This window comes from Alnus glutinosa, chromosome 12, assembly GCF_958979055.1.
Source record: "Alnus glutinosa chromosome 12, dhAlnGlut1.1, whole genome shotgun sequence".
Classification (NCBI taxonomy): domain Eukaryota; kingdom Viridiplantae; phylum Streptophyta; class Magnoliopsida; order Fagales; family Betulaceae; genus Alnus; species Alnus glutinosa.
Genome location: NC_084897.1, coordinates 21,957,837 through 21,984,662, shown reverse-complemented (window position 1 = coordinate 21,984,662; position 26,826 = coordinate 21,957,837). Strand labels below are relative to the sequence as shown.

Genomic DNA, 26,826 nt, shown 5'->3' with positions numbered 1-26,826 from the left:
AACCAAGTTTTTCAGTCGATTGAGTTGAAAAAAATTTATTTTGACTCAATTTATTAAACTTATATGTGGCCAAAAACACATATGAGATAACATGCTCCATCTATTAAAAATACATATTAGTTTAATTGATTGAATTGAAAAAAAAAAAAAAAAAAAAAAAAAAAAAAAAAAAAAAAAACTTCTAATCTAATTTAAAGGAAAATTTTGTCCTAATAAAAAAGTTGGATACTTAAAATACATAGTTTGACCATGTGTCAACCTATAATGCACTATATGATTTTACATAAGTAAAATCAAATCTTAGGTTAAACACTAACCATGTCAATTTCACAAATATCATAAGTTTAACCTCCCATTAACAATGTTTAGAACGAAATAAGTCAAATTACGTACATCTTATTTTAATTTTTTTCTTTTAAAAAAGCATGATATTCCTTGGCCCCGTCGAAACCAACTCAATCCCCTTATATTAAACGTCACAAATTAAAGCATTGTTGTAAAGCATTGATAATACCTAAGATCAGGGAATGAGTCCGCAATAACCACTACAACAAATCAATATGGATTTATTTTATTTTATAACTATCTCACAATACAAACGTAACAGACTTAACCAATCATTCAATTAGTCATCGTTAAAAAAATAAAAATAAAAATATAATAATTGATTGGAACTGCCAAATCAATGAGAATATATCTTAACTTATGTTGCAATAGCAAAGATCCTGAGGAAGACTTGGACTACATTTTGACAAATTTTATTAATTTGGTTAAAAAAAAATGTTGAAAGAAGAAAAAGTAAGAACACTACCCTGAGAATTTTTATGTACATGGTAAAGTACACCTAATGGGATACTATTATATGTTAACAACATATTCAAGTACACGTACACCATAGGCGATGAGCTAGCCTCTCATGAACCCTCTTTCAAATCCAGCCAGATACAGCGGAAAGTTATCAAACATTGAATCATAAAGCATACTGTACGTAAAAATGCAATTATATATATATATATATATATATATATATATATATATGGTAGTACTACATGTCGGTGAAATGGTTGTACTACATGATTATTAACACCATCAATAATCAATAATCAAGAGCCAAAGACAACCAATCCTTCATATCTAGCTATCATGCATGCACTAAAATCTTGAAATTCTACTGTGATAAAGTAGAGACAGTGGTTAGTTTACAACCATATGGTTAATGCCTAACTCACATGTACATTGTATCCAGTCAACTTTCAGGGTCTAGGTTTTTCAATTTTACATCTTAAAGCAAATTTCAGCTTCAATGACAACTTCAGCACATGCCATAAGTGTCATTTGTCTCCCATTGTCTGGAATCAAGATCTAAATAGAGACTAGGGAGTAAGGGTTATTATATTAAGTTATTAACCTTGTTTGGCCATTAATGCTTAGATGTGGCCATGTTCCCCACCCATTATTATTATTATTATTATTATTATTTTAAACTATATTGAAACCAATAAACCGGCAACTAACAAGCTCAAGAACATAAATAAAACATAAAACAACTAATAGTTAACAACTATCAACTTATCAGCTTAATAGAAGGTGGGTCATTCCCACTACCAATAAGGATTGGAGGGAGAGGGGGAGCAGTGGAAATGCGGCCAAAAAAAGATAATGTGCCATTGAATAGGTACATAAATTTGTACTTTTATTAATTTTTTTAGCACTCCAGGAGATAAGAGTCTGAAAGGGAGTCAATGATATTAAAAATAACAGATGAGATGCATCAATCAAGCATATTCTTGAGATATTGCAGAGACATAATAATAACTTGAGAGTCACCCTCAATGATAAAATTCTCGAGATTAAAAAAGGTGACAAGAGAAATTGCTAGGGGCGCTATAAAACTCCAGTCTCATATTGGAAGATGAGTAGCCCACATGGAGTAGGTGATTTATAAAAATAGTAATGAGTGCTAAGTTTCACATTATCTAGTTATTAAGTGAAACTGAGCTTGGATTCTAGGAAAGTTTCAAATTGACTAGTCTTTTCAGTGTGGCAACGCAGATGTGGCTAGCGCTTTTCCTTGAGTCATTACAAATGATATCAGATCCACCTAGTAACGCCAGGCCATGTGGTACTGGAGCGCTGCATGATATGACCCTGACGCTGACGTCAGATGTTTAAGAGAGGGAGTTTGTAACACCCAAGTCTCATATTGGGAAGATGAGTAGTCCATATAGAGTGGGTAGTTTATAAAGACAGTCATGAGTGTTAAGTCCCACATTGCCTAGTTATTAAGTGAAACTAAACTTTATAAGGGATTCTAAGAAAGCTTCAAATTGACTAGTCTTTTTGGGGTGATAGCTTAAATGTGGCTAGCGCTTTCTTTGGGTCATTACACGCGCAGCTAAGGCTTCGCCATAATTTGCCAAACAAGGAGGATTGGTCTTGGAGATCATATTAATGATATGACCCCGATGATTGCGGCAAACCGCAGCTTGTGCTCAAAAGGTATCCCAGATTGCCATGTCAAAATTGATTTTGTAACTAGGGCTTGTAGGGGGTAGCCAATGTTCCATTGGAGACGAAACGTTATGCCAAGCAGCAAAATGTTCCATAGAAATCTTGTTGATATGCTAAGAGACTTGAATAGCATCAAAAATAAAAACATCATGAAAGGCCTTGTTGCAATAATGCCACAAAAGATCACACGACACAGCTACAAAGATTTGAAACCTGTGGTGATCATTTATGGAATGCCAAGAGAAATTGGGAAAATAATTAGTTTGACCCAGTCTACCATATTAGAGAAATTGAGGACCGTAGAGTCCAATTGCCAAAAGGAATTCCACCATACTACCTAGGCAAATGTACAGTTGAAGAACAAATGCTGAAGAGAATCCCTCGCTAACTTACAAAGTGGGCATTCATTCAAGATAGAGGATGAATGAACAATATTCCAAGCAATTTTTCAGAGGAAATTCCTAAGCCGATCATTGAGGTTAAGTTTCCATAAAGATTTTCAGAAGGTTGATGAGACCAAAGGGCTACACAGTGGCAGGTGAGATTGGTTAAGTGTAGTATATGCCAAATTGATTGAGAACTTACGAGAGCTAGATGGAGTTCAAATGTATTGAGTATTTGGATCATTCAATACGCGCAGTTTTTTAAAAATCTCCCTAGCACTTATATAATAAAAAACAGAGTTAACAACCAAGGGGAGCCATTGCAAGGTATCTTAGTCCATCAAATTAGAGATGGGGAGGGAAGGTTGGCTAAGGTTGTTTGGGAATTTAGGAGAAGGTTTGAAGGAAGGGATAGAAGGAATCCAAAAGGTTGACCAAATTGGGAGATGTGAGATCACCGAGACTCAACCCCAAGCTTTAGCTAGAAGAAGTGACTTGCTCTTTTGAATACCATTCCATGTTAGTTGAACTTTGAAAGTGAATGTTTACAACCAATATAATCAAGGGGACAAAGTTTTTCTCTAAATTGAGTTGAAAAATTTTTCTTTTAACTCAATTTATTAAACTTATATGTGGCCAAAAACGCCAAAAACACATGTGAGAATAACATGCTCAATTAAAAATGCAAGTGAGAAATAAAAATATATATATATATATATATATATATATATATATATATATATATATATATAATTTAAAAGAAAACTGTCCTAATAAAAAAGTTGGATACTTAAAATACCTAGTTTGACCATGTCTCAACCAATAATGCACTATATGATTTTACATCAGCAAAATCAAATCCTAGGTTAAACACCAATCATGTCAATTTTACAAATATCATCAGTATAACCTCCCATTAACAATGTTTAAAACGAAATAGCATACATCTTATTGTAATTTTTTCTTTTAAAAAAGCATGACATTCCTTGCCCCGCCGAAACCAACATATAATAATTGATTGGAACTGCTACGTCAATGAGAATAAATCTTAACTTATGTTGTAAGAGCAAAGATCCTGAGGAAGAGTTGGACTACATTTTGACAAATTTTATTAATTTGGTTAAAAAAAATGTTGAAAGAAGAAAAAGTAAGAATACTACCCTGAGAATTTTTATGTCTATGGTAAAGTACACCTAATGGGATACAAGTACACATCATAGGCGTTGAGCCTCTGAACCCTATTACAAATCCAGCCAGATACAGCAGAAAGCTATCAAATATTGAATCATAAAGCATACTTTATATGGTAGTACTACTTGTCGGTGAAATGGTTGCACTACATGATTATTAACACCATCAATAATCAAGAGCCAAAGACAACCAATCCTTCATATCTATCACTAAAATCTTGAAATTCAACCGTGATAAAGTAGAGACAATGGTTGGTTTACAACCATATAGTTAATGGCTAACTTACATGTACATTGTATCCGGTCACCTTTCAGGGTCTAGGTTTCAATTTACATCTTAAAGCAAATTACAGCTTCAATTAATGACAACTTCAGCACATGACATTAAGTGTCATTTGTCTCCCATTGTCTGGAATAAAGATCTAAATAGAGGTGCAAATTCCTTTGCGGAAACACATATCATGCTATATATGCATCTTTAATGTAAAGCCATATTGTGATGGCTATCGACCATAAGTATCATTTTGCATAATAAATAGAGGTGCAAAGCAGGGTTCAAACTGGTAATTTCATAGCAAGAATCTCAAGTCTGTGAGGTTTCTATTAACTTAAACAAGTCCAACATCCTTTACCAAATATAACAGCATGACACTCATTATAATTGTAGATATAATGAGTGTCATGCATATTTCAATTGTATCACTTCTGCCCCCGCCCCCCCAAAACAAAACAAAAAAGGTAGAAATGGTGATATCATTAAATAGACAAAAAAAAAAAAAAAAAAAAAAAAAAAGAGGCCAACTCAAAACCAGGTCAGAGAGCCCACAGATACAGTCAGGCTAGCTAAACAATATATTTCTTACAAAAGTTAGAGGTTTAACCGCTCGCTTTTTCCAAGAGTTCCGTTTCCAGAACATGTCATTTGACTCTCAGTTAAAACAATCCTTCTCCTGCCAGTAACAGATGGACACAATGATTACAAGTCAATACTAAAGCAGGAAGTTATACCACTCAAACAACTATTGGATGGAAAGTAATGAAGTCTTCTCACGGAATATTTATTTCCCAATAGCTCCCACAATTGATTACACTCAACAATACTATACTAGAGGACCATTTCACGATTGAACATTAGCTAAGAAAAGAAAACTTACGAAGCTCATCAAATGAAATACTGCTTAGACTTTCTCCAGTCTTTATGAGCTGAATCTTCCCTGCAGAATTAAGCCGCATAATAAGGACTTCCGTGTTATTGTCTAATATTAACTTCAGGCTTCCATGTAAATGACTAAAGTTCCATCTACATACCAAGGACACTCTAGTGTTCTTCCTTTTCTTTTCTTCCTAAATTATATTAAAAATAGAACATTTAAGATTGTACCCATAATTATGTTGTATTCGCAATTTTAGTATCGCTGTGTAAACACTTCACACCCATGTAGGACCCTGAAAGTCATCTTTACATCCCTATTATACGTATCTATCAAACATGTTGAGTAGCAACAGACTTCAAAGATCCACAATATTTGAGTTAAATTAATGAACTATTTATCCTCCAGTTACTTTGGTGAGAAAAATAGATAGATAAAGCTAAGTGTAATGGATGCATAAGTATATGAAAGTGGAAGAACAGACATCACCATGGAAAAAGGAGAACAGTAACATCTATAAACTGAGAACAGTAAAAATTCTCTTATAAAAGAATACTGAGAGAGAGAGAGAGAGAGAGAGAGAGAGAGAGAGAAATGCATCAGGATGACTTACCGTCACGACGAACACATATCTCTGGGATATTTTTAACTTCACCATTGATGCTATCATTGTAAACTCTAGTTTCAATGTCACCCTCAACATAAACCGAAGAGCTGCATTAAAGCTCCAAGCATTAGATAGAAACGTTAAATGACGAATTCAGTTCTTAAAAGTATGGATATGTACTTTTTGACAAGCTGTTGCACAGCATAAGCTCCAAGTGGTTCATTATGCACAGCAATTCGATGCCACTGAGCTGGTTTTGGCAAGTCTTTTGCTCCTACATTTCTTTGGTCAAACATGCCCCCTGTTCCAACCGTAAAGATAGTTACCATTCGGCCATTTCTCAAGTTCTTCTGCACAGGGGCTTGCCCAACTTTTCCACATATAATTGCCTGTATAAAAACACTACAAAGTGGTTCAAACCATTCACTGGACAAAACACATGACAGCAGAATGTCTAGCCCACTGTCAAACACAAGGAAAAAGAAAGGAAGTAAATATAGAGTCTCATGTTTTATGTAGTTTTGGTGTCCTTCAACTCAAATGGGTGAAAAGATATTGCTTATTAGGCTTGATTGAGTGGGATTTTATCTTTACTAGTACACTAAATAACGGAAATTTCACAATATCCCATGTCATCTTTTCCTTAGCAACTGAAAAAGAAGAGGATGAGGACATGTTTCAGTGATCCATAAAAACTGAAACATTAATTCTTCATGCCTTATGTATCACATTTTGTACAAATTGGGTCTAATTGTTGGACAGTCACAGAAAAAAGGAGTCGTCATGACAAATCATGACACAAAAGTAAAATTTAAATAATAATCTTATTGTCCGCCAGAAACCCATTAAATAATCATCTCATACCATCCTTTGAGTCCATGAATCAAAATTTTACACAGTTGCCAATACAAGGCTTTACAACACTCTCACCAGCAGCTAAAATTCAATAGAGCCATTCATTCAATTTCCAAAGAAACACATTATGTTTCTTAAACTGCAATTTCAAATCAAATACCTTGTGGACACCGCGAAAACCCCAACCCCTTCTGGGATCCACACCTTGGGGTTGTAACTCCTCTACCTTGTCACCGAGAAAGTCATCAAAATCTTCTTTCACTTCATCATTCTTTCCATCATCATTGTCAGTATTGAATGGCATAGTCGAGCACCATGACTTCGAGCTTCTTTGCACACTAATCACTAAAACCATACACAAAATCACCATAAAATGTCCACCTAACATAATCACTTCCAAAAATTCTCAAAATTCACTTCACTACCCAATTGTTGTTACAAAAATTAAAAACTAGAAGCCCTGAAAATCTCAAATTCTTTTAACCTAGCAATTACGTGAAAAAAATCCTCTAAGAACAGATAAGCTGATTATATCGAACACAGCAAAACACGTAATTTAAGAAGAAAATTGAACTAAACCCAAAAAAACCCATGAGTAAAAATACACCAATGCCAACTTATATCAGTTAATTAACAAGAAAAGCAATCCAAGTCCACATATGTGTGTGTGTCGAAAATGTAATGTAAAATGGTTATTGATTGCAAACTCAAATAAACCCATATACAGAAATGAGCTACAATCAAAAGTATATCACCTAATTGGCCAAAAAAAAAAGCCATCTCTATGTTTTCGTATACATAGCACGCACACACACACACACACACACACACATATATATATATTTACAAATGTACTTTAGAGAAAGAAAGGGAGAGATAGAGAGAGAACCAAGAGAAGACGTGGGTGTGCTAGAAGTAGAGGGTCTCAAAAACTTTGCGAATCGCACAGCGAGTGAACCCATTTTGCCAGCGAAGAAGCCTGGAAAAACGAAAAGTGCAAAGAGAGCGAAGGGGGAGAAGGAGGGTTTAGGAGGAGAGATGGGTCATGGGTTAATGGTTATGATCAAGTATGGGCCTTGGATCCAGAGGAATTTGGACCGCCCTTGTGTACATACAATTTTCGATTTTGAATTAATTTTCTATTAAAATTGGTCAGGAATGGATGTACTGCTACCAGCTGAAATCTCCCTCTTTCTTTTTCTTTTTCTTCTTCTCTTTTTTTTTTCCATTTATTTTATTTATTTATTTATTTCATATTCCCCTTCAAACTGTACTCAATTTGCAAGGTCCTCGAATTCAAATATATATATATATATGCAATGTCAATTCAAACTAAAAATTGTATGAATCAATGTCCCTAACAAAACTATCAAAAATTTGTAACGTAATCCCGAATGACAAAAATATCCTTAAAAAAAAAAAAAACTCAAACAAAGGAAAACAAATAAAAAAAATAAAAAAATAAAAAAGAGAAAAGAGGTGGCCGTCCCCTCCACTCTCTCGCAGGGACGGAGGGAGGGGGGGGCTGGCAGGGGCCATGCCCCCCACCCTCCAAATTTTCTAAAAAAAAAAATTTAAAAGGTAGGAAAAAAAAAATCTAAAAAATTAAAAAATATAAGGTAAAAATAAAAATTTAGCTTACTTGATTCCTACCAAAAAAAAAAATTTCTGCCATTGGCCCCTGCTCATAAGAACTTCTGGCTCCGTCCCTGCTTTCTCGTAAGTGTAACTATATAACCAACTTTCTCAAAAGGGCTCGGTTGAATATAAGCAAATTCCAAACCTCAAACCCTCCTAAAAAATTGGAAAACACATTGAATTAGCTTACTAGATGAAATTTGACCTCTTCATGATAAGACAAAACATCTTATCATGGCAATTGGCTTTTGACCAATTCAACTAATTTTCACCTGATGCTCATCATTTTTTCAAAATGTGTGTTGTCATTTCATTTGACAACAGAACTCTAAAATTTAATTGTCTTTTCTTAAAAAAAAAAAAAAATGTTGTTAATTAATGGGCCAACGAGTATAGAAGATGAAAATGATCTAATTAATGAAAAGACACAAATTAATTTGTGATAATTACCTATAAATTAATTTTATAAAATAACACATGCCCTAATAATTTGTTAACAATCGCTTCCTCAAAAAGCTCTTCCTTCTTTCTTTTTACTTTTCTGTATTTCCTTTCTCGTGAACATCTGTCACTCTATCTTTTGCTATCATTTTAGATTTGCCTTGGATCAATCACTTTGGAGACGTGTGTACAACTAAATAGCTGTCAAGTATGACACAGTAAGATCATTTTTAGTCATGCTAGTTGGGAGAGGAAACAAAGACATTCAGTAGGTAGGCAAATCAGACAAAATGCTCCTTGTAAAGCTAATCCTACCCCCTATAGACAAGTACAATCACTTCCAACAATCCTACCCCCTGACACTTCATATAATCTCCTCTTCTGCGAGCCTTTCACTGAACTGGCCAATGTTTGCCTATGTTGAATTACATTTTTCTTTTCCTACTACGTTGAATTACCTTCTTACATGACCAGTAGGATTTCGTTTTGCTCATTTTACATAATTTTGACAAAGAATACTGGCTTTGGCTTCATGATTACTCCCCCTATGGTATTTTTGGTCTTCATGAGTTTCTGGCTTATAACATTTTATACTCTGAACCATCTCTGTGTTATATAGTGAAAGCTCCAACCGTCCAAGTATAGAGTAAAGGCATGAACAGCACCGAGTTGAATGTCAAAACCTCACCTGGAGCCAAACAGAAATACCATGTACAATAATTTACTGCTAGAATTACTGGAAATGGCTGACAAGAAGGCACTCCTACAATGGTGCAAAAAATAGATATGCTCTGAAACAGTAAAGGGAAGCAAATAAGGATTAAACTAATAATAATATTAATATTAATAACAATACTAATGGACAACTATATCAAGTCTGAAGCTTCATCATTACATGAGATGAAAATGAAAGGAAAGGATAACTACACTTTAAAAAATAAAAATAACAAATAAAAAAAACCCAACTAAACTAAGTCTAGAGGGGCTCAAATGAAGGATAACGATTATTTTCTGAAGTTTGCAATAAACCTTCACGTGTTGCTGGAAACAAAATTTGCCTTTTATTCAGGCTATTCAACCAAAATCATCAGTAATCAGCGTCCTGATCCACCAAGTGGGGGGACTCTAGATGAGGACCAAGTGGACCTTGGGCCACCACCACCAAAGGAGGGGTTGCGATCATCACTCCGCCACCTATCACTACTAGGTTGGGACGTCTGATTATCCTGCCTGCCCCATCGATCTGGTTCTGGAGGTGGTGCCTGCCCAGCGCCTTCAGTTCTATCTCGACGGAATTTAGGCACATATCTGGCAGGTGCAGTAGCAGTAGCAGCAGCAGCAGGTGCAGTAGCAGTAGCAGCAGCAGCAGGTGCAGCAGCAGCAGCGGCAGGTGCGGCGGCAGCAGCAGGAGCGGCAGCTCCAGGCTCCAATAAGCGGGAACCAACAAGAGTCTCAGAAAGCCTAGAAGACCCATCAGTTGATCTCCCCAAGAGAGCCTCTCTCCTCTGCCTTTCTTTTTCTTCTAATTCCAGCTCCCTTTGCCTCTGCTTCTCAGCAATCTCATCCAATTTCGCCCTGCGTTCCTCGTCCATCTTCCTTTGCCTCTCAGCCTCTGCATGTTTCATGATGCCAATTAATGATACACTCCAAACACAGAGATCCCAGGAATGTGAGATCATGGTAAAGATTCCAGTATAAGGGAATCATTTGCTCGAGCGCAATAATCATGAACTTTTGATGGAGGGAAAAACATGTGGGCAACAATCATAGAACATTTAAGAATTTACATAATGATTACAAGAAAAGTAGATTAATAAATATATTGGAATTATGTGGATAAATAAAAAAGGCCTTTTTCTTTGTTTCTTTTTCTTTTTCTTTTTCTTTTTTGGTTTGGGGGGAGGGACATTTATGATTCAGTATTTACTTGGAAAAGTTCAGGATTTTCGAAGATAATTTGGGAAAGATTTCATGAAAATAAGTCTCGACACAAAATGGCTGTCATAAGCTTTTAGAGAAGGGTAAAATTTAAATTCTTCTCAGAAAGCTTAGGAGGCTCTAAGAGCACAAGCAGCTTCCCTAAATCTCATTCTCTTAGATATAGGAAAAACTCCTAAAAAACCATTTGAATCAAATTTCCTTCTTGTTTCCTAAACTAAGGGAACCAAAAGTTGTACCCTAAATTTAGGGCACCTCAACATTATTTTAATATAAAAAAACTTTCAACTTTCTCTCTTATTCCTCTAGAATTTATTTGAAACAATATTTAAATGATTTCTCTTTCTTCTATTTCTCCCATCATTTAATTTAAAGAATATTTGAATGGTATAGGGAAAGGATAAGAAAAGCAAAAAGTGGTTTAATTCCTTAAATTGAGGAAAAGTTTAAGAGAAGCTGCTACTAGTATTCTAACATCATGATATAGGTTATTTTATAACAAAATATACCTTCCCGCTTGCGCGCTTCCTCCTCTTCACGCAGCTTTCTCTGTTTCTCCTCTTCATTCCGCACATAAAATATTTTTTTTCTCATAGCTTCCCTCTCATGTCGCTGAGCCTGAAGCATTTGCTGGATTTGGTCCTCTCTCTCTACCCTCTGTCTGTCATACTCTGCTTGCCGAAGGTGCACCACTCTTTCCTGGAATTTCATCTGTGCAAGAAAGGAAACAGATAACAAATTTGTCTGAACATCAAATTCGCTCATGCTGAAAAAAATCACCATTGTACATAAGTGGACAGCTGGCATGCCGACACAAAGGGCCAGATATAGACATGCATGCAAACAGACACAAAAAGCAAATTGCCACTGGTACCAAGAGTGGACAGATCAATCAAAAATCTACTGACCTTATTTTCCAACATCCTTGTCATTCTATTCTTCTCTTTGAGGTCCCCATCATGGCGCTGTCTGCTTAGCTCAACCTCTAGCTGCAAAGCAGCAGCAAAGAGAACTAAAGTTGGTATATTGAAGGTGACAAATCTTTATATATCGCAACACTTGAAACACAAAAATATCACAATAAATGAAAAGCACAACTGCTTTATATGTACAAATGTAAAAGAAGAGAGAGCAAAAGGGCTGGAAAGTGGAGAGATTTAAATTCAAATGAAGGATGACAAACTATTGATATAAAGGCAACACCATCAACAAGTGAGTGCATAGGACATGTAGACATACCTGCTGCTCACGTTCATGAAGCACCTTCTCTTCTACTAATCGTTGTTGAAATGCAGCTTCAACCAAGGGAGCTGCCTCTTCTCTTTTCGCTCTTTCTAAATAATCCATTGTTTTAGCTAGTTTTTGTAATTTCTTCTCCATATCCTGCCTCTCCCTCAGCTGCTCACTCAGGGCCATCTCCATAATAGTTTGCTTTGTCACATTTTCCTGCATAAACATACAAAGGTTAACATTATCTCATAACACCCACATAAAGATCAATGAGACCAAATTTTAACTCACTCCTTCTAAAATTGACTTCCTCATCTTCTTGCTGCGCTTTCCAACATCCTGAAGTAGAGCTTTCGCTTGTTCAATCTCCTTGTCCCGTATGTCATCAAGGATCATTTGATTCTTCCTCTTCTCAATCTCAGATGTGAGCCTCCTCTTCTCTTCCTCTTCAGCGATCTGCTGTTGTTTTCTCCTTCTTATCTCTGCATTACGTTCCTAGGAGGCACAGAAAGTTTTTACAAAAATTTCATCAGTTCTCAGACTCAAATAACAACAAATATTTAAAGCCACCTTCTAAGATAGCAGGTTTTATGTACCATTTCCAAAAGTAAATGTTCCTGTTCTTCCTTCCTACGTTCAATGATTGATTTTCGAGCAAGAAGCCTCTTGTGTTCCTTATCCACGAGATCTGCCAAACTAGGCAACATTTCTCCTAGTTTTGATGCTTTATTTACAGTTGGACAAACCTTGGCCCTAACTTTATTCAGGGATTCCGCAAGAATATTCAAGTGATCCTGGAAGCCGCCTGATTGAAGGCCCTGTAAGAAAAAACCCAACGAGATCAATCAAATTCTAACCCCAAAAATGCAAAATTCAATCCATGGCAGCAAAATTTTCCCCTTTCTCTTTGTATTGAATAGGGTGGAGAGGAGTGGGAAAAAAGTGCATTTTTGTGCATCAGAGACAAGGAAGATAGAGACAACTGAAAGAATGACTTCATGTTGCACACCAATTAGAATTAAATATGTGAATAAAAAACTTGACCAAATCACAGAAACTTATGAACCAAGCTGAATGAGAAAGGTTGGAAGCATATATTAGCTGAAAGAATGCAATCACCTAATTTAAAGTTCTTGATAAATACACCAAGCAAGAATATTAAAAGATGTTTCATCCAAATCAGAATCTAATACTTAGATTAGTCATAATTAGAGTATACATAAATATGATTTCCAAATATATAGTTAATCAACTAATAATTGCAGTTTCTGTTTGTCAGGAACAAAAAATAAGCAGACGGAGAGCTGGTTTAACTTACCAAATTTCCAAATAATACAACACCCTTCATATGGTCAACTTTCATAGATAAGAAATTGTGTTTAACAGCATCCACAGAAATCTTCTCCAAGACAGAAAATTCAAAAAAGGGGATCATCTGAGATAAACTCTCGATTTTCAGTGTCTGATACACCTGAGACACCTGAAAAAAAACATAGAGAAGAGTTAGAAGTGCAAATAAAATCATCTATGAACAAAAGGAATAATGACAGTCTGTATCGACAAAAGAAAGGGCATCATGCAAATGAAAACAACAAAGAATAACTAAACACAAGTGCACCTGCTGAAGCAACCTCAGGGTAGCAAGCTTTTCCAGGGCAGGAATATATTTGGACAGTTGAACTTCAGGAACAGAGGGAGCTGAAGAAAGTTTTCCCCCAAGATTTGAGATTTTGGCCAACAAGGGCTGTATCTTCGACACAAGATCCAGAGGGAGAAACTCGTGCTCTAGTACATGGTAAAGATCTTTTACTTCCTGAGTTGCACAGCTCAATACACCTTTCAACACCTGAAGACGACAGAAAAATACAGAAACATTAACAGCAAACAAGCATGAACAGAATATTCATCTTATATATTTTATAAGATGTACCAACACATGCACATAATATACATTTCATCCCTAAAACAAGTTATTCAAAATTTTCAGATGTCAGTAATCTCCAATCTGTCTACATGCTAATGGTAGTAACCATGAAAGAAAATACATTAATACCTATTCTTCAAAAATTAATTACAGGAAACATAAAAATAAGGGAAAATATTTCAGAACCTTCCTGTGGTTTTTTGGATTTTGCGTTTTAGACCTCAATTTTCAATTTGGCCAATGTAACACCGAAATTTATGAAGATTTTAAATCTAATACCTCTAGCTATTTTCCCCTCAATTAAATAAGCAATGACTTGAAAATATTATTGTGCAATTCTCAATAAAAAAATTAAAACCAAAAAAAAATATCAAATGGGGTGGCTCCTTAGACCACCTTATGGGGAGGCAAGTCTTTTTTTAAAAAAATAATAATAATTAATTTTTTTAATGAGAGGAGCACAATAATATTTTCATATCATTTTGTTATTTATTTGAGAAAAATTGGGGGAGAATGACAAGATGTCTTTAGATTTAAAATCCTTGTAAACTCAGGCATTAAATTGGCCAAATTGAAAACTAAGGTCTAAAATGCAAAATCCAATGGCATAGGAGGGTTCTAAAATATTTTCCCCAAAAATATTGAGTTCATCATGACTGGAGAAGGTGATAAAGCACAAAAAATCATGAAATGGGAAACTAGAATATTGAAAGAAAAGAAAAGAAAAATCCAAATGCAAAATCCAAGTGCAAATTTGGGTTCACAATTTAGAAAAGAAAAATGTATCGCCAAACAAAATACCCATTTCATGAAGAGGATTGCATAAACTATACATATCAAATATCAATAAAGAATTTGGAACATTTTAACGGAAGCAGACTACTTTCCAGATTACAAAAAAAAAATAAAAAATAAAAACCCAACAAATATGTATCAATAATGCGACCATTACAAGCTTACCAGTTCTGAGAGAAGGTTTGACCTTGATAGCTGCAAAAAGCACAGATTGTCACAATGAGAAGATGTTGATATAATATGAAAGCAAATCTAATAAAATAAGTCACATTACCAGTTCTCCACTGCTAAGTTTAAGGTCAAGATTGAATCCTATAAGATTAGCCATCCTCAAGTTGCGTTCTTTCTCATTTTGAAGTTCCAAATGGGATGCACCATGCGTATGATCATAGGGGGGCACAGAAAGTGCAGCCAATACAACAGATGAAGCTATCAATTGCAAATCCTTCTGGCTTAAATTCTTATTGAAGCTTTTCTGAAGCATGAAAAGCTTAAACCATGCATAAGCATGATAAAGATGACTAGCTGAGATCCAGAAGATTTCTGTTAGCTTGGTATAATAAACCACCATCAAGGATGGCTTGGGCGTTTTCTTAACCATGCACATCAATCCATGAATATCTTCAACAGAACGAAATGCTTCCTGCAGAAAATAAAATGAAAAGTAAAAATGAGAAATAGATCAGATGTGCCTAGTACAAAATACAGATTGACAATTTTGGGTGTGAATAAATGTTTACAACGTAAAAATACACATAAATGCAAACACAATAATTAAAAATACCTGCCAGAGCCCAAGTTCAGTAGCAATCTTTAGCTGTTCAAGTCTTGTATCCAGATACAGCTGCAGACTCTCAGGCGCAGATAGGTCAGGTCGGTCCCTTTGGTCTCGATATTTGTTAAGATTAGCCAGATGGTTCCTGATAATTTCACACAACCTGCGAAACTCTGTTGTTCGTTTGTATTGCTTGCAGAACTGGAAAGCCCGGTGTGCCGTCATCTACACATGACAATTGAAAACACTAAAATACCATCTCTTTTTTCCTTTGATACGATGTTTATTATTTACATCAGTATGCACTTGCTCAAATCCTACATAATCTATTTAAATTTCTCAAAAAAATGTCTACATCTAAAATTGGTTAAAACTATTAATAGGTAGCACAGCAACCATCAAATCAAATCAAATTTAAGCACGAAATTATATACTACTGTCTTGTAGATTAGAAGAAAGTAGTTGGGGGAGGGGGGGATTTTCAAATCCTATAGATTATTATAAAAACTTGGCTAATGAGCTCTAACTCAAATGAGACATCTACTGAAACTATGGATTCAATGTGTAGTATAGTAGGCCATAAGAATAAAGTACATATAAAAAATAAAAAGCTATTTTTGATTGCATTGCATACACTTTTAAGAAAATGCGTGCGTTAAACTTTCACAAAAATATCATGCTATATCTAATGGCTAATGCACTTCATTAATGATCAAGGATCGGTTCCCCCTGGAGCTTTTGGCTTTGCGCTTTAAGCACATCTAGGCACGTTTTAACAAAACTGTCATAGTGGTTCAAATACTGCAGCATCTACTAACTCAGTTATCATATAAAGCATCTACACCCACTCCCTTTCACGTGGTCTTTCAGATAAAATTACGCCTAGTGTACAAACAAGAAGCAACTCAAATCTTCTACACCAGAAGTACAATGCTATTAGTAGAATCCCAAATACCAATTAACATATTCTAAACAATCTCCATGTTATTATTGAACTTTTAAGTTCATTGATGACATTATTTACAGAAATCACACATTTTTTTTTGTAAGTAATTGCAATATATAAAAATAGCGCAGAGGGGCGCAACTCTTATACACGGGAAGTATACAAGAGAACCCCTAAAATAGACGAACAGAGAATAATTTTAAAAAGTCTACATAATTAAAAACCCTCAAACTATGTCTAAGAGTAAATGAAGTAAGGCTTTAAAAGAAAAAATCCATTTGAGAGGACCTACCGCATAGAGTGCCTCCAACTTTGAGTTGTTACGTAAGATTTCAAGCACTGTTCTATAAGTCTCCCACAAAAACTTGAACCAAGGGGTAACAAGTTCACGATCAGACCTATCCTTTCCTTTCTCTCCACTGACATAACTTAGCATCAGATCTTCTGGCCTTTTATCTGCTTCTAGGTCATCAACATCAAGAGCTTCTTCCAGGGCTTGTGCCTGACTACGAGCCTGCTCAGCTTTCTCAGTGGACAGATGCATGAAATGCTTAATCACCTCCTCTAAAGAAGTAACGTTCACTTGCTGACACACAATGCGGTATTGAATCAGACCATCCTTGGCAAATCTACCCCTCCGCATCTCAACACAAAGCTCTACATACTTAAACATAATCTTTTCATGTGTCTTTTGCCATGCTCGATATCTCCTTGAGGTTATAATATCATGAAGTGCTTGCAAGGCATCTTGCTTCTGCCCAACATTTATCAGCTCTGTATTCATGCATTACAAAAGTCAGTCCAACTATCCCACATAGGAAAAAAAAAAAAGAAAAGGACATAAGTACATCTATATTTGTTAACTAGAGACACCAAAGCATGTCATCACAATGTGGAAAGCACAAAGCTAATATGAGTTCTCCGGCTTTAAATGATATTTACCCCATTTCCATAACAGGAATCGGCAATATAACATTTGAAATTGATCAACACACAGTGTTTAATGACAAAATCTTAGAACAACCTCACATCTACTGCCCCAAAAAATGTTATATACCCATAATCAGCAATCAACATAAATTTTCAGACAAAAGTTGAACAAGCTAAGTTTTTCATTCAAGGCAATCAAAAAGGTATTAAAAATAAAATTTAATATTAAACTCAACTCCTTAAAGAAAAATATGCAAATAAAAATAAAAGAAAAAGGAAAAACCTTTTACTCGATCCAAGTTCCAGGCAGATAAATGCAACACTTGCAATCATAATACAATTGATTTTTGAAGCCTATAAACCGATATTAAGACCTAAGCAAAAGAGGTACAAACTTTCACACACCTTCAGCTCGCTTTAAAGCATTCTCTGGTTTAGCAAAAGCCATACTGACACTATCAAATCAGCAATCACCTGGAACAAATGGCACGATTGTTGTTAAATACATCAGTTTTGAAATTACAAGAGGAAAAAAGAAAAATATGAAGTCCTTTATCTAGTAGTGGAACTAAAACAAAAGGCAACTGCAAAGCACCCTAACACAGCACAAACTAAAAACATCAAAGAACCAAAAACCATAAGGTGAAAAACGTTATCATGTCTACAAACTAAAAGCCTACTTTTTGTTTAAATTTCCTTCCATACATATTATAATAAACTGACATCATTTTCTTATTTCAACCCTACATATACCTAAGATGGGCACCTTTTAATCCCAGGCCCTGATCATCTAAAATCACACCCAGCATGCACAACTATCAATTACCTATAAATACATACATGCAAGCTCACGCCCACAAATAGACATACACATACATATGAATACATATGGACTCACGGATATATACATGCATACAAATATAAGGCATGGTATGGCTTTGTTCTTCTTGTTGTTTAATAGATGACGAGTGTCGCTTTTCCCCATCAGCGAATCTCCATCTGCTCTAAGTGGGTGAGCTAGAATCCTTATCTCAGGTTGTTTATTCTACATACAAACACTCACGCACACAAACATGCATACACATCAAATTTCATGGCAAACTGGGTGTCTTTTTATTTTTAAAAAAATTGTAAATTTCGACCCAAAGCATCAAAATATTTCCTAAATTCTCATGCAATTCACTGTCAACACAACAATACCACTCACATTACAAAAATCCCGACTTTGGGTTGGCACCGATGTTTCAGAGAAACAAGAAGAAATTTCTTTAATAAAGCTTTATCAGACACGCTCTCAATCACCCACTACACAAAACTATTTCCCCAAACTCCATCGAATATTCTCAAAAACTCTATCTTTATATGAAATTCACACTGACCATGCTAATTACAGATCTAAACGAACCTAAAAATATAGAAATTAATCCAACCTCGTAAGCAACATATTTATCAAAATTTCACGAACTATTTCAAACCAAAATTTCTGATTTATTCTCGACAAAACAAAATAATCAGAAACACATATATCTCCGAAATCTAATAATACTGTTAGATGCATCGAGAAAGAAACAGAGAGAGACTCCCGAACCTCGAAATCCCAAACCGAGAGAGAGAGAGAGAGAGAGAGAGAGAGAGAGTAACTGAAAGCGGGTGCTTCAAGTGGCCGCGGTGCACGGTTCGTGAAGCAAACAAACAAGTTCTTAGGGTTTTAGGTTGTGTTTTTTTCTTTCTTGTTGGTCGGTCGGAACTTTTTATGGACCTGGCCGTTGTGTAAGCATGAGCTTTATGGGCTGGAAGGATTTGGTTTTGGAATGGGCTTTAGACCCACTGACTCGGTTAAATCAGAGCCCAAATCGAAATTTAACAAAGTTGGGCTTTCTTTTGCCTCCTCTTCTCAAGCCCACTCATTTTATGCAACAAAAAAACTTTTATTCTTTACCACGATAATTGAGTTATTTTTTAAAAAAATTGTCCCCAAATATATGAAAGATTCCAAAAAAAAAAATTGGAAATGGGCCAAAAACCCAGCCCAATAGAAAGATGTGTTGATGCATTGTGAATTGAATCTTGAAGCTGGTTATTGAAGTCTCGAAAGAAAACTCTTAAAAAAATCACATGAAACAAATCTCATTGATGTTCCCTAAAGGCTAAACCAAGGGAACACAGGAATGCTACCCTAAATTTAGGGTAGTACTTTTACTTCGCTTAACATTATTTTAATTTAAAAAATCTTTTTTTTTTTTTTTTTTTGCTCTTTCTCTTATCATTTACTCAAAAAGATTTTTTAAATGGCTTTATCTTTCTTCTAGCATTTATTTGAAAGAATATTTAGAAGTTATTGTGAAGTTTTTTTAATAAGAAAGCAAAATGTAACTTGATTAGTTAAATTCAAGGAAAATTTAAAAGATGCCACTGCTAGAGTTAAGAAAAAATAATAATTAAAATAATAATAATTAAAATGAATTAAAAGCTAGAGCAAGGTAATCTTGCAATAGGATAATTGTTTTTTCAATAACTTCATTTCTAAGCTCTGGTTCAAAAAATTCATCATCTTCATATTGCACACAACATTAATTGAAAATTTTGTTAATATAATTGACATAATCTGTAATTTTCCCCATAATTTCCTTGGTGGACTTCAAATCTTATACTTGATTCCATAATTCTTATTATAAGATCACTAGCATCAGTTTCTCTTCATTATTTTTTTTTTCTCAATTTAGGAAATTAAACCATTTTTTACTTCTCTATTTAAATGCATTTCACGATAACTTTCATTGTCATTTTCCTATACCATTCAAATATTTTTTAAATTAAATGCTCAGGAATAGAGAGAGGAAATAAAAATCATTTAAATATTGTTTCAAATAAATGCTAGAGAAATGAGGGAATATATATATATATATATATATATATATATAATGTTAAGGGAACCACTTTTGTTTTTCTAATTCTAGGGTTTAACTTTTGATTCTCTCTGTGTTTTTTAAGTTTAAAAATAATGTTAAGGAACTGCTTTTGTTTTTCTAAATCTAAGGTTTAACTTTTGATTTTTTTGGTGTTTTTTTAGGTTACGAAACAACAACAGAATATGATTCGATGAGTCTTTTAAAAAAAATTTCCTACGTTAATTAAAAATAATGAAATTTATGAAACGGCTAGTAGGTGACAAAGGCCCTTCTCTTCTTGATCTCTTTTGTTGGCATGCGAAGTCTCCCACAAATACAATAGCATGCTTGAAGATGTGTGCCGCTAATCTCACTCTAGTATGAATAATTTATAATTGTACGCTAAAAGTTTTTCATTAGACTCAAATATATGTTTTATCTATAAAATTGATCCATATTCGGCAATATCATCCTTTTACGAGTAATAGATACGACAATATTATTTTTCTTTTAAAATCGTTTAGAGACAAAATCAAAAAACTTCTTTAGTTTAGAGCATGAAAAACTAACCTAACCCCAATTTGCGAGAACCAAAACGTATTTCAACCTCTCCAAAATCCTGTAAATTTTGAAGACCTGTTTATTGTGTTTCTAGGAAGCCCTGCTCTAGCATTCACTACAGTTAACCTATGGAGGTTTGCTTTATAGGAAGCCAAAAAAAACGTGAGCCTGTTTACAAACTTTCTATTTTTCCCTTGTATCTCTTCTATTAGCAAAGGAGGTTCAAGTCAAACTTTTGGCTTGCTAAAGCTGGGAAGAGTAGAAGCCAACATCTAGGAATAATTGCAAAACTCGTGTGCTTCTCACAAAAGTAGGGGAAACAGCTTTAATTGACATGGAGATACATATGAAAGATCTGTACTTGTCTTCCATTTGCCACTTTATGGGCTACATATTCAATACTGGCAACCCAGCTGCTACAAGTAATGGTCCACGGACTCTATATAATTCATCCATATTGACAGAAACAACCACCCAACAAACAATCCTAGCATCTACTTCAACAATTTCATTCATAGGGATGCTATCTACTTCAACGGTTTCAACCCAAGGGATGCCCGAAGCTTGTTAGCTGCAGCAATCTCAGGGTCTGGGTGATCTGTCCCGTCATCCTTCTTCTCCTTTCTCACTTTCTTCTTCTTTGGCTCTTCCCGGGTATCCTCAGGTCCATCCCGTCTTCTGGGACTGGTGCTGCTGCGTGCATGTCTCTTCCGATGCTCCCCACTTTCATGATCCTTGCGATCCCTACTCCTACTTCGGCTCCTTGAATGACTCCTCCGCCTGCCACGGTCCCTGTCTCGCCTCTCCCGCTCCCTACCTTCCCACTCCCTTTCTCGCTCCCTATCACGACCATATTCCTTTTCATCTCTCAGGCGGTAACGGTCTCTATCCCTATCCCTGTCTCTGTCCCTCTCTCTATCCCTATCTCTTTCTCGCCCACGTCCACGATCCCTATCATAGTCTCTGTCGTAGTCTCGATCCCTGTGAAAATTGGAACAAACAAAATGAATGTAAGATCAACACAATGAGAAAAATTAAAACAAAAAAGGATTGATAGTATGGTATGCTTCATCAGTTACAGATAAAGGCAGTGTCATGAGATTGTCTTAGATGCTAATAGATGAAAACTGATGATCCATGAAACAAATATACAGTGTGATCCACAATTCTTCATTCTATATAAGCCTGTACAAGTTACAACGGGCCAGTTAAAAACCAGCCTGCCTCCTCCATCCGCTCGCACGGGTTATAAGTGGATGTCCAGCCCGTAACCCCGGGCAGGTAAATACCATATTCCGTTATCCGCCCCCGCCTACCCATATATATAATATTTTTCTATATCAAGCCAATGCAGTTTCGTCTATGAAAAGGATTCTTCTAGTGATCCTTTCCCTTGCTTCCTCATTTGAACCACCCTAAAGTCTAAACCTAAACGCCCAAAATTTCTTCCTCCCTCTCTCAACGCAGCTCCCCTTCACTGCCGCCTGTTGCCGATCTCTTGGTAATATAAGTGAAACACTGTAGGGACTTCACTAGAGAAATACATGTTCTGAAAGCCGAGCTACTACTTCTTAAATGTCTTCTTTATTTCTCTTAAATTTTTTAAAACTCTCAGTCTCTCGCCGCCAATCTCAGTAAGTGTATGTATATCATTTCTTTGAGTTCTTTTTGTTGGTGAGAACATATACGAGTCTGTTTTTGTGCTTGGAGGGAATTGGTGCCTATGGTTTTCTTAACAAGTTTGTTTGTTGCCTCATCTGCCCATACACACGAGGCAGATGTGTATGGGCAGTTAGCAAAAAAACCGCCTGCCTGTGGGTGGTTACGGACAGACGGTTGCTCAAAACCCTCCTCCACTAAGGGCGGTTCCAGAGGCAGAAAACCACTGTTCTTTGCCCATCTAGGGCGGTGTACAATCCTAGTTCTATACACTGACAGGACAGACAGACCTGGCAGATTCAAAGGATCCAACTACAGGAAGCTGTTTCAAACCACTAGTGGCTTCAACTGCCACCCAGTTCGATAAGGTGAAAGGGTCAATAAGATGGTCTTTGTGTGTGTTCACACCTCTGTTTACAGTTGTTTTGTATGAAAGCTTCCATTGCACTATACTGTACAAGCTTTTACATCAAACAATTAAAGAATCCATCCAAGCGTTCACTTAAATATAAGCTAATAATATTTAGAAAATAACAAAAGAAAAAAAAAGGCCTATAACAAACAATAATCTAGAATCTTTAACTAGGTTTTTCTTTTGGAGAGGGAGGGGGATTGGAAGCAATGCAGAAGATTGCACTAATCCCCAAAAATGATTTTAAGAGATGTAAAGCAATCATTCCAACTCTAAATGACATGGGACAAAAAAAGACCATGAATCACGTCTGCACTCCAATTGTAATGTAAGATCCATCATACTTCTCACTGCACACTGTCAGTACAGAGAAACCTGGCAGGATCATAAAATTTCACTATAGGAAGCTATGTTATGCCAACAAATGGCTTTAAATGCCACTGTGGAAACATGAAACCTGAGTAACACAGGTATTTGCATTTATGCATATAAGTGGGCAACAGCTTCCGGTAGGGTAAGGCTCACTATTTCCTAAAGCAGTAGCAGAATTAGATAACTTACATAATGGATGATATTGAAAACACCAAGCATGTCAAATGTGAAAAGCAAAACACTTTCAAATGTTAGGTAGGAACTCTTGTTGCCTCAAGTGGTGCTGATGTGAAACCAACCAAGCCATTAAAACTCTAAAAAGGGATCCAATTTCACTGAAAAACCACCTCAAGTGGTATGGATTTGAAACCAGCCAAGCAATTAGATAATGTGAAAATCAAAACCCAACCACACCCAACTTTGAACAATCCTAAACGGTCATAAGCTAGATATTAGTTTATAAATGCTAGAAGACATGATAGTCTATGACAACTAATTCTCCCCTCCCCTCCCCTTGTTTTCACTTCTTCCAAAGAAAGTCATAGTTGGGGGGGCCATCTGCTAAACCCAGCCCCAGTCTAAGTATAAGGGGGGTTGGCTTCAGGCTCCAACTCAATCTTGCGGTAGACTGCCCTCCTAGGGGGCACTTGGCAACTTACTCGTGGGGTATGATATCCCAAAATTCCTAAAGTACTTGCTGCACTTCCTGAGAAAGAAGTCGTTTTGGTACTATTCAAATATAAAAAAACCACTACAAAACAAAAAACTTTTTCACTTTTTCATACAAATTCTTTCTAATTTATATCACATCAATCACTTCTTACTACCACTCAAAAAAAAATTCACCTCAACAATCTTTACCAAGCAAACCCAATATCACACAAAGAAGAAAACTGGAAACCAGAAATTTACAAATAGTTCTACCTGTATCTGTCACGATCACGTCTTCTATCCCTATCTCTCTCCCTAACAGGGCTTCGTCCACGGTAATAATCCTGCTAAAAGTTAAACCAAAATATGAGAACAGCAAAAAGGTTAGACAGCAACAACAAGAGCAAGATTTCTTTTCGGCTGCATTGGAGAGTTTAGAAAGGAAGTGAATTGGGCATCAAGGGATGACACACCCCCCACCGAAAAATTAAAAAAATAAAACAAAAAGACCGCTTTCTTCCTTTTCCATTTTCTCTTCCTTTCCCTCCTAATTTTACTTCTGAACAAGAGATGGCACTCATCTTTACTCCCATTTTTTCCCTCCTCCAAAACCTTCTATCAGACACAAAAGTTGGGTAGGAAGGTGAGAAATGAGTACCTTCTCACGAGCCCCATCTTCAAAATTATCAAGTTGGTCATTCTCTTCTTTTTCTTCCTCCTCCTCAAAATCATCTTCCAACACACTTTGTCTAGGTTCCAATGTACCGATTGATTCAAGAGTCCATCTGTTGGTATATGGAGACATTCAATACATATCTTCAAAGAAAGTCGTGTAAGCAAACAAAAGACAGGAAAATTACAACAGGAAGCATATGAAAGAACCCAAACACACGAATTCATAGCCAGCCAACGTCTTCAGACAATACCAGTTGAAAACAAAAATACCTTTTCTTGATACGTGGCAGAGCAATGTCACAAGAATAATCTTTGGTCAGAAGTTCATCAATAACCTCATCCACATGCGTCAAGCTGAAGCCTGATACAATTAGAATTTTCATGGAAATTATAAAGGCATATGAAAATAGTGGCAGATAGAAGCTGAGTAATAATGAGAAACTAATCATGGCAGATTCCAGAGAAAGGTTAATGATCTTACGTCCCTCAGGTAATTTTTGCCTCAGCTTCCTATAATCATTGTAGAGAGGTTCTAGGTACCGGTAGACATCAACATCAGTTCCCGTAAGCCGCAAATAAAAAGCACCAAGTATTCGCACATATCTGCACCCAAAAAAAAAAAAATTGATGTCAAAACTCAAAGGAAACTGGCAAGAGGAAAAACTTCATATTAGACAGGACTATAGCACAAAGCAAATACAGTATTAAAAGATTGTAAACACATGGAAAAAGAGCACTGCAAAGGGACTTTCAAAAAAAGTAAAGCAAAACCAGATATGCTAACACATTTTCAAGACTGAAAAATCATATAGTAAATATCCCTCTTCCTCGGTATTTCAGTATCCAAAGGCTCTTATAAACTCCACAACAAACCCCAGCCCAATAAACCAAACTGCTCTAATTGACTTGACATTCTATCAGCATTTTTCAAAATCTAAGCAAACCAAAGCAATAAAATATTTATTCATCTTTTCTCCCGTACCATGTTTGGAAGCATGGATTGGATGAAATTGAAGGCCCAAACATAAAGTTAGAAATCAAGCCCCACAATTTCTTAAGATTCCAATGCAAAACCTTCAAATGCATGCTGCGAAAGACAAAATCAGCTTAATTCAGTTCGTCTTTTGATCATTTTTGCCAAGAAGCAAATGAGCAGAAACCCGTAAGACCCTAGTAAAAATTTCAAAACCAAATCAACTCAAGCATAACCAAATTTCCTCATCTCTTATTTTAAGCCTAATTCAGTTGCTTTTTTATTTTCTTAAAAATAAATTGAGAGCACCCGTAAGAACCCCCCAATATCCCCTATTTTTCCTTCCCCTACTTCATTAGCCAACACAGAGCAAAATTAAAAACAAAATAATCCTCTCTTATTTTAAATTTTCTCTTGATAAACTCAATAAAAATTCCCGCAACTCCAAAGATTTCCCCCTTCCGTCCTTTTCCTCCGGTTTCTCAGCAACCGAACAGTAACTCCAAAGCGCACACACGCACACATATGGAGAGATAGAGAGAGAGAGGTACTTGTAATCGTCGTTCTTGATGAACTCGATGACGATCTCCTTCTCGGGCTGGATCTGGAGCATCTTCATGACGAGGCACATGAAGGGCGTCGGCTTACGGTTGCCGCCGTGGGTGCCGCCAAGGTGATCGAGCTCCATGGCCTTGTCGACGAGGGTCTCTGCGGTGAGCCCGAAGCACTGCTCCTTCCAGTATGTGTTCTGGTAGATCTTCGACCGCAGGATTTTCTCCACCAGGTTCTGCGGGTTCGTCCCCCTTATACTCTTCGCCGCGGGGTCCGTACGGTTCGCCATTTTTGGTCGCTCAAACCCCCCAAAATACCAAAAATAAATAAATAAATAACCCTAACCCTAATCCTGGCCCAGAAAGAGTGAGACTGAGAGCTTTAAGCTAATGTGGGGGTCACGAAGGCAGCGAGTTTTGAGGATGACTTCACAAAAGTGCTGATTTAAAACGGTGCGTTCTGCTGGAGAAAATATGAAAAGTACGTGTAACATCATAATTATAATTCTTAAAAATTTTAATAATTATTTATAAATTAAATAATTTAAATTTCATCATCCCAATATTTATCATCTTTAAAAAAAAAAAAATTAATAAACTGATTTTGTAAAATTTTAATATATTAAATTTTTTTCTATAAGAGTGACATGCATCGCGTTTTTATTAGACTGACGTGACAACTTAACAGTTTCTGTTAAATTTGTAAATAGAAAATAACTTCAGAAAGTAATTTGTAATTTTTGTTTACCACAAGATCTTTACAATTATTT

The 26,826-nt window shown here is 35.8% G+C and overlaps 3 protein-coding genes across 6 annotated transcripts; all 3 read right to left on the bottom strand.

Annotated features, from left to right (window-relative positions):
- Window positions 1-4,632: 4,632 nt before the first annotated feature.
- LOC133852053 (single-stranded DNA-binding protein, mitochondrial) lies at window positions 4,633-7,767 on the bottom strand. The gene is made up of 6 exons (XM_062288723.1): window positions 7,587-7,767; window positions 6,858-7,042; window positions 6,023-6,231; window positions 5,849-5,949; window positions 5,239-5,298; window positions 4,633-5,034 (listed from the first exon to the last, which is right to left on the bottom strand). Exons 1-6 carry the CDS (start codon window positions 7,657-7,659, stop codon window positions 5,018-5,020), a joined length of 645 nt encoding a protein of 214 aa, XP_062144707.1. The 5' UTR covers window positions 7,660-7,767; the 3' UTR covers window positions 4,633-5,017.
- A 1,814-nt stretch (window positions 7,768-9,581) lies between these two features.
- LOC133851316 (eukaryotic translation initiation factor 3 subunit A-like) lies at window positions 9,582-19,044 on the bottom strand. Of its 3 annotated transcripts, none has more exons than XM_062287666.1 (14): window positions 18,903-19,044; window positions 17,720-17,788; window positions 16,677-17,158; window positions 15,448-15,663; window positions 14,938-15,306; window positions 14,829-14,858; window positions 13,563-13,790; window positions 13,263-13,424; window positions 12,541-12,762; window positions 12,236-12,439; window positions 11,954-12,160; window positions 11,623-11,703; window positions 11,224-11,425; window positions 9,582-10,388 (listed from the first exon to the last, which is right to left on the bottom strand). In XM_062287666.1, the coding sequence occupies exons 2-14, from the start codon at window positions 17,760-17,762 to the stop codon at window positions 9,871-9,873; spliced, it is 2,964 nt and encodes a 987-aa protein (XP_062143650.1). In that variant the 5' UTR covers window positions 17,763-17,788; window positions 18,903-19,044; the 3' UTR covers window positions 9,582-9,870. The 3 variants fall into 3 exon arrangements, with proteins under 3 accessions (XP_062143650.1, XP_062143651.1, XP_062143652.1); XM_062287667.1 differs by having other exon boundaries at window positions 18,956-19,039; XM_062287668.1 differs by lacking the exon at window positions 18,903-19,044 and adding an exon at window positions 18,231-18,251.
- A 2,018-nt stretch (window positions 19,045-21,062) lies between these two features.
- On the bottom strand, window positions 21,063-26,458 carry LOC133851724 (pre-mRNA-splicing factor 38). 2 transcript variants are annotated; one of them, XM_062288276.1, is made up of 6 exons: window positions 26,057-26,458; window positions 25,014-25,135; window positions 24,803-24,893; window positions 24,516-24,642; window positions 24,131-24,204; window positions 21,063-21,744 (listed from the first exon to the last, which is right to left on the bottom strand). In XM_062288276.1, exons 1-6 carry the CDS (start codon window positions 26,344-26,346, stop codon window positions 21,291-21,293), a joined length of 1,158 nt encoding a protein of 385 aa, XP_062144260.1. In that variant the 5' UTR covers window positions 26,347-26,458; the 3' UTR covers window positions 21,063-21,290. The 2 variants fall into 2 exon arrangements, with proteins under 2 accessions (XP_062144260.1, XP_062144261.1); XM_062288277.1 differs by having other exon boundaries at window positions 24,131-24,201; window positions 26,057-26,455.
- Between the last annotated feature and the right edge of the window lie 368 nt (window positions 26,459-26,826).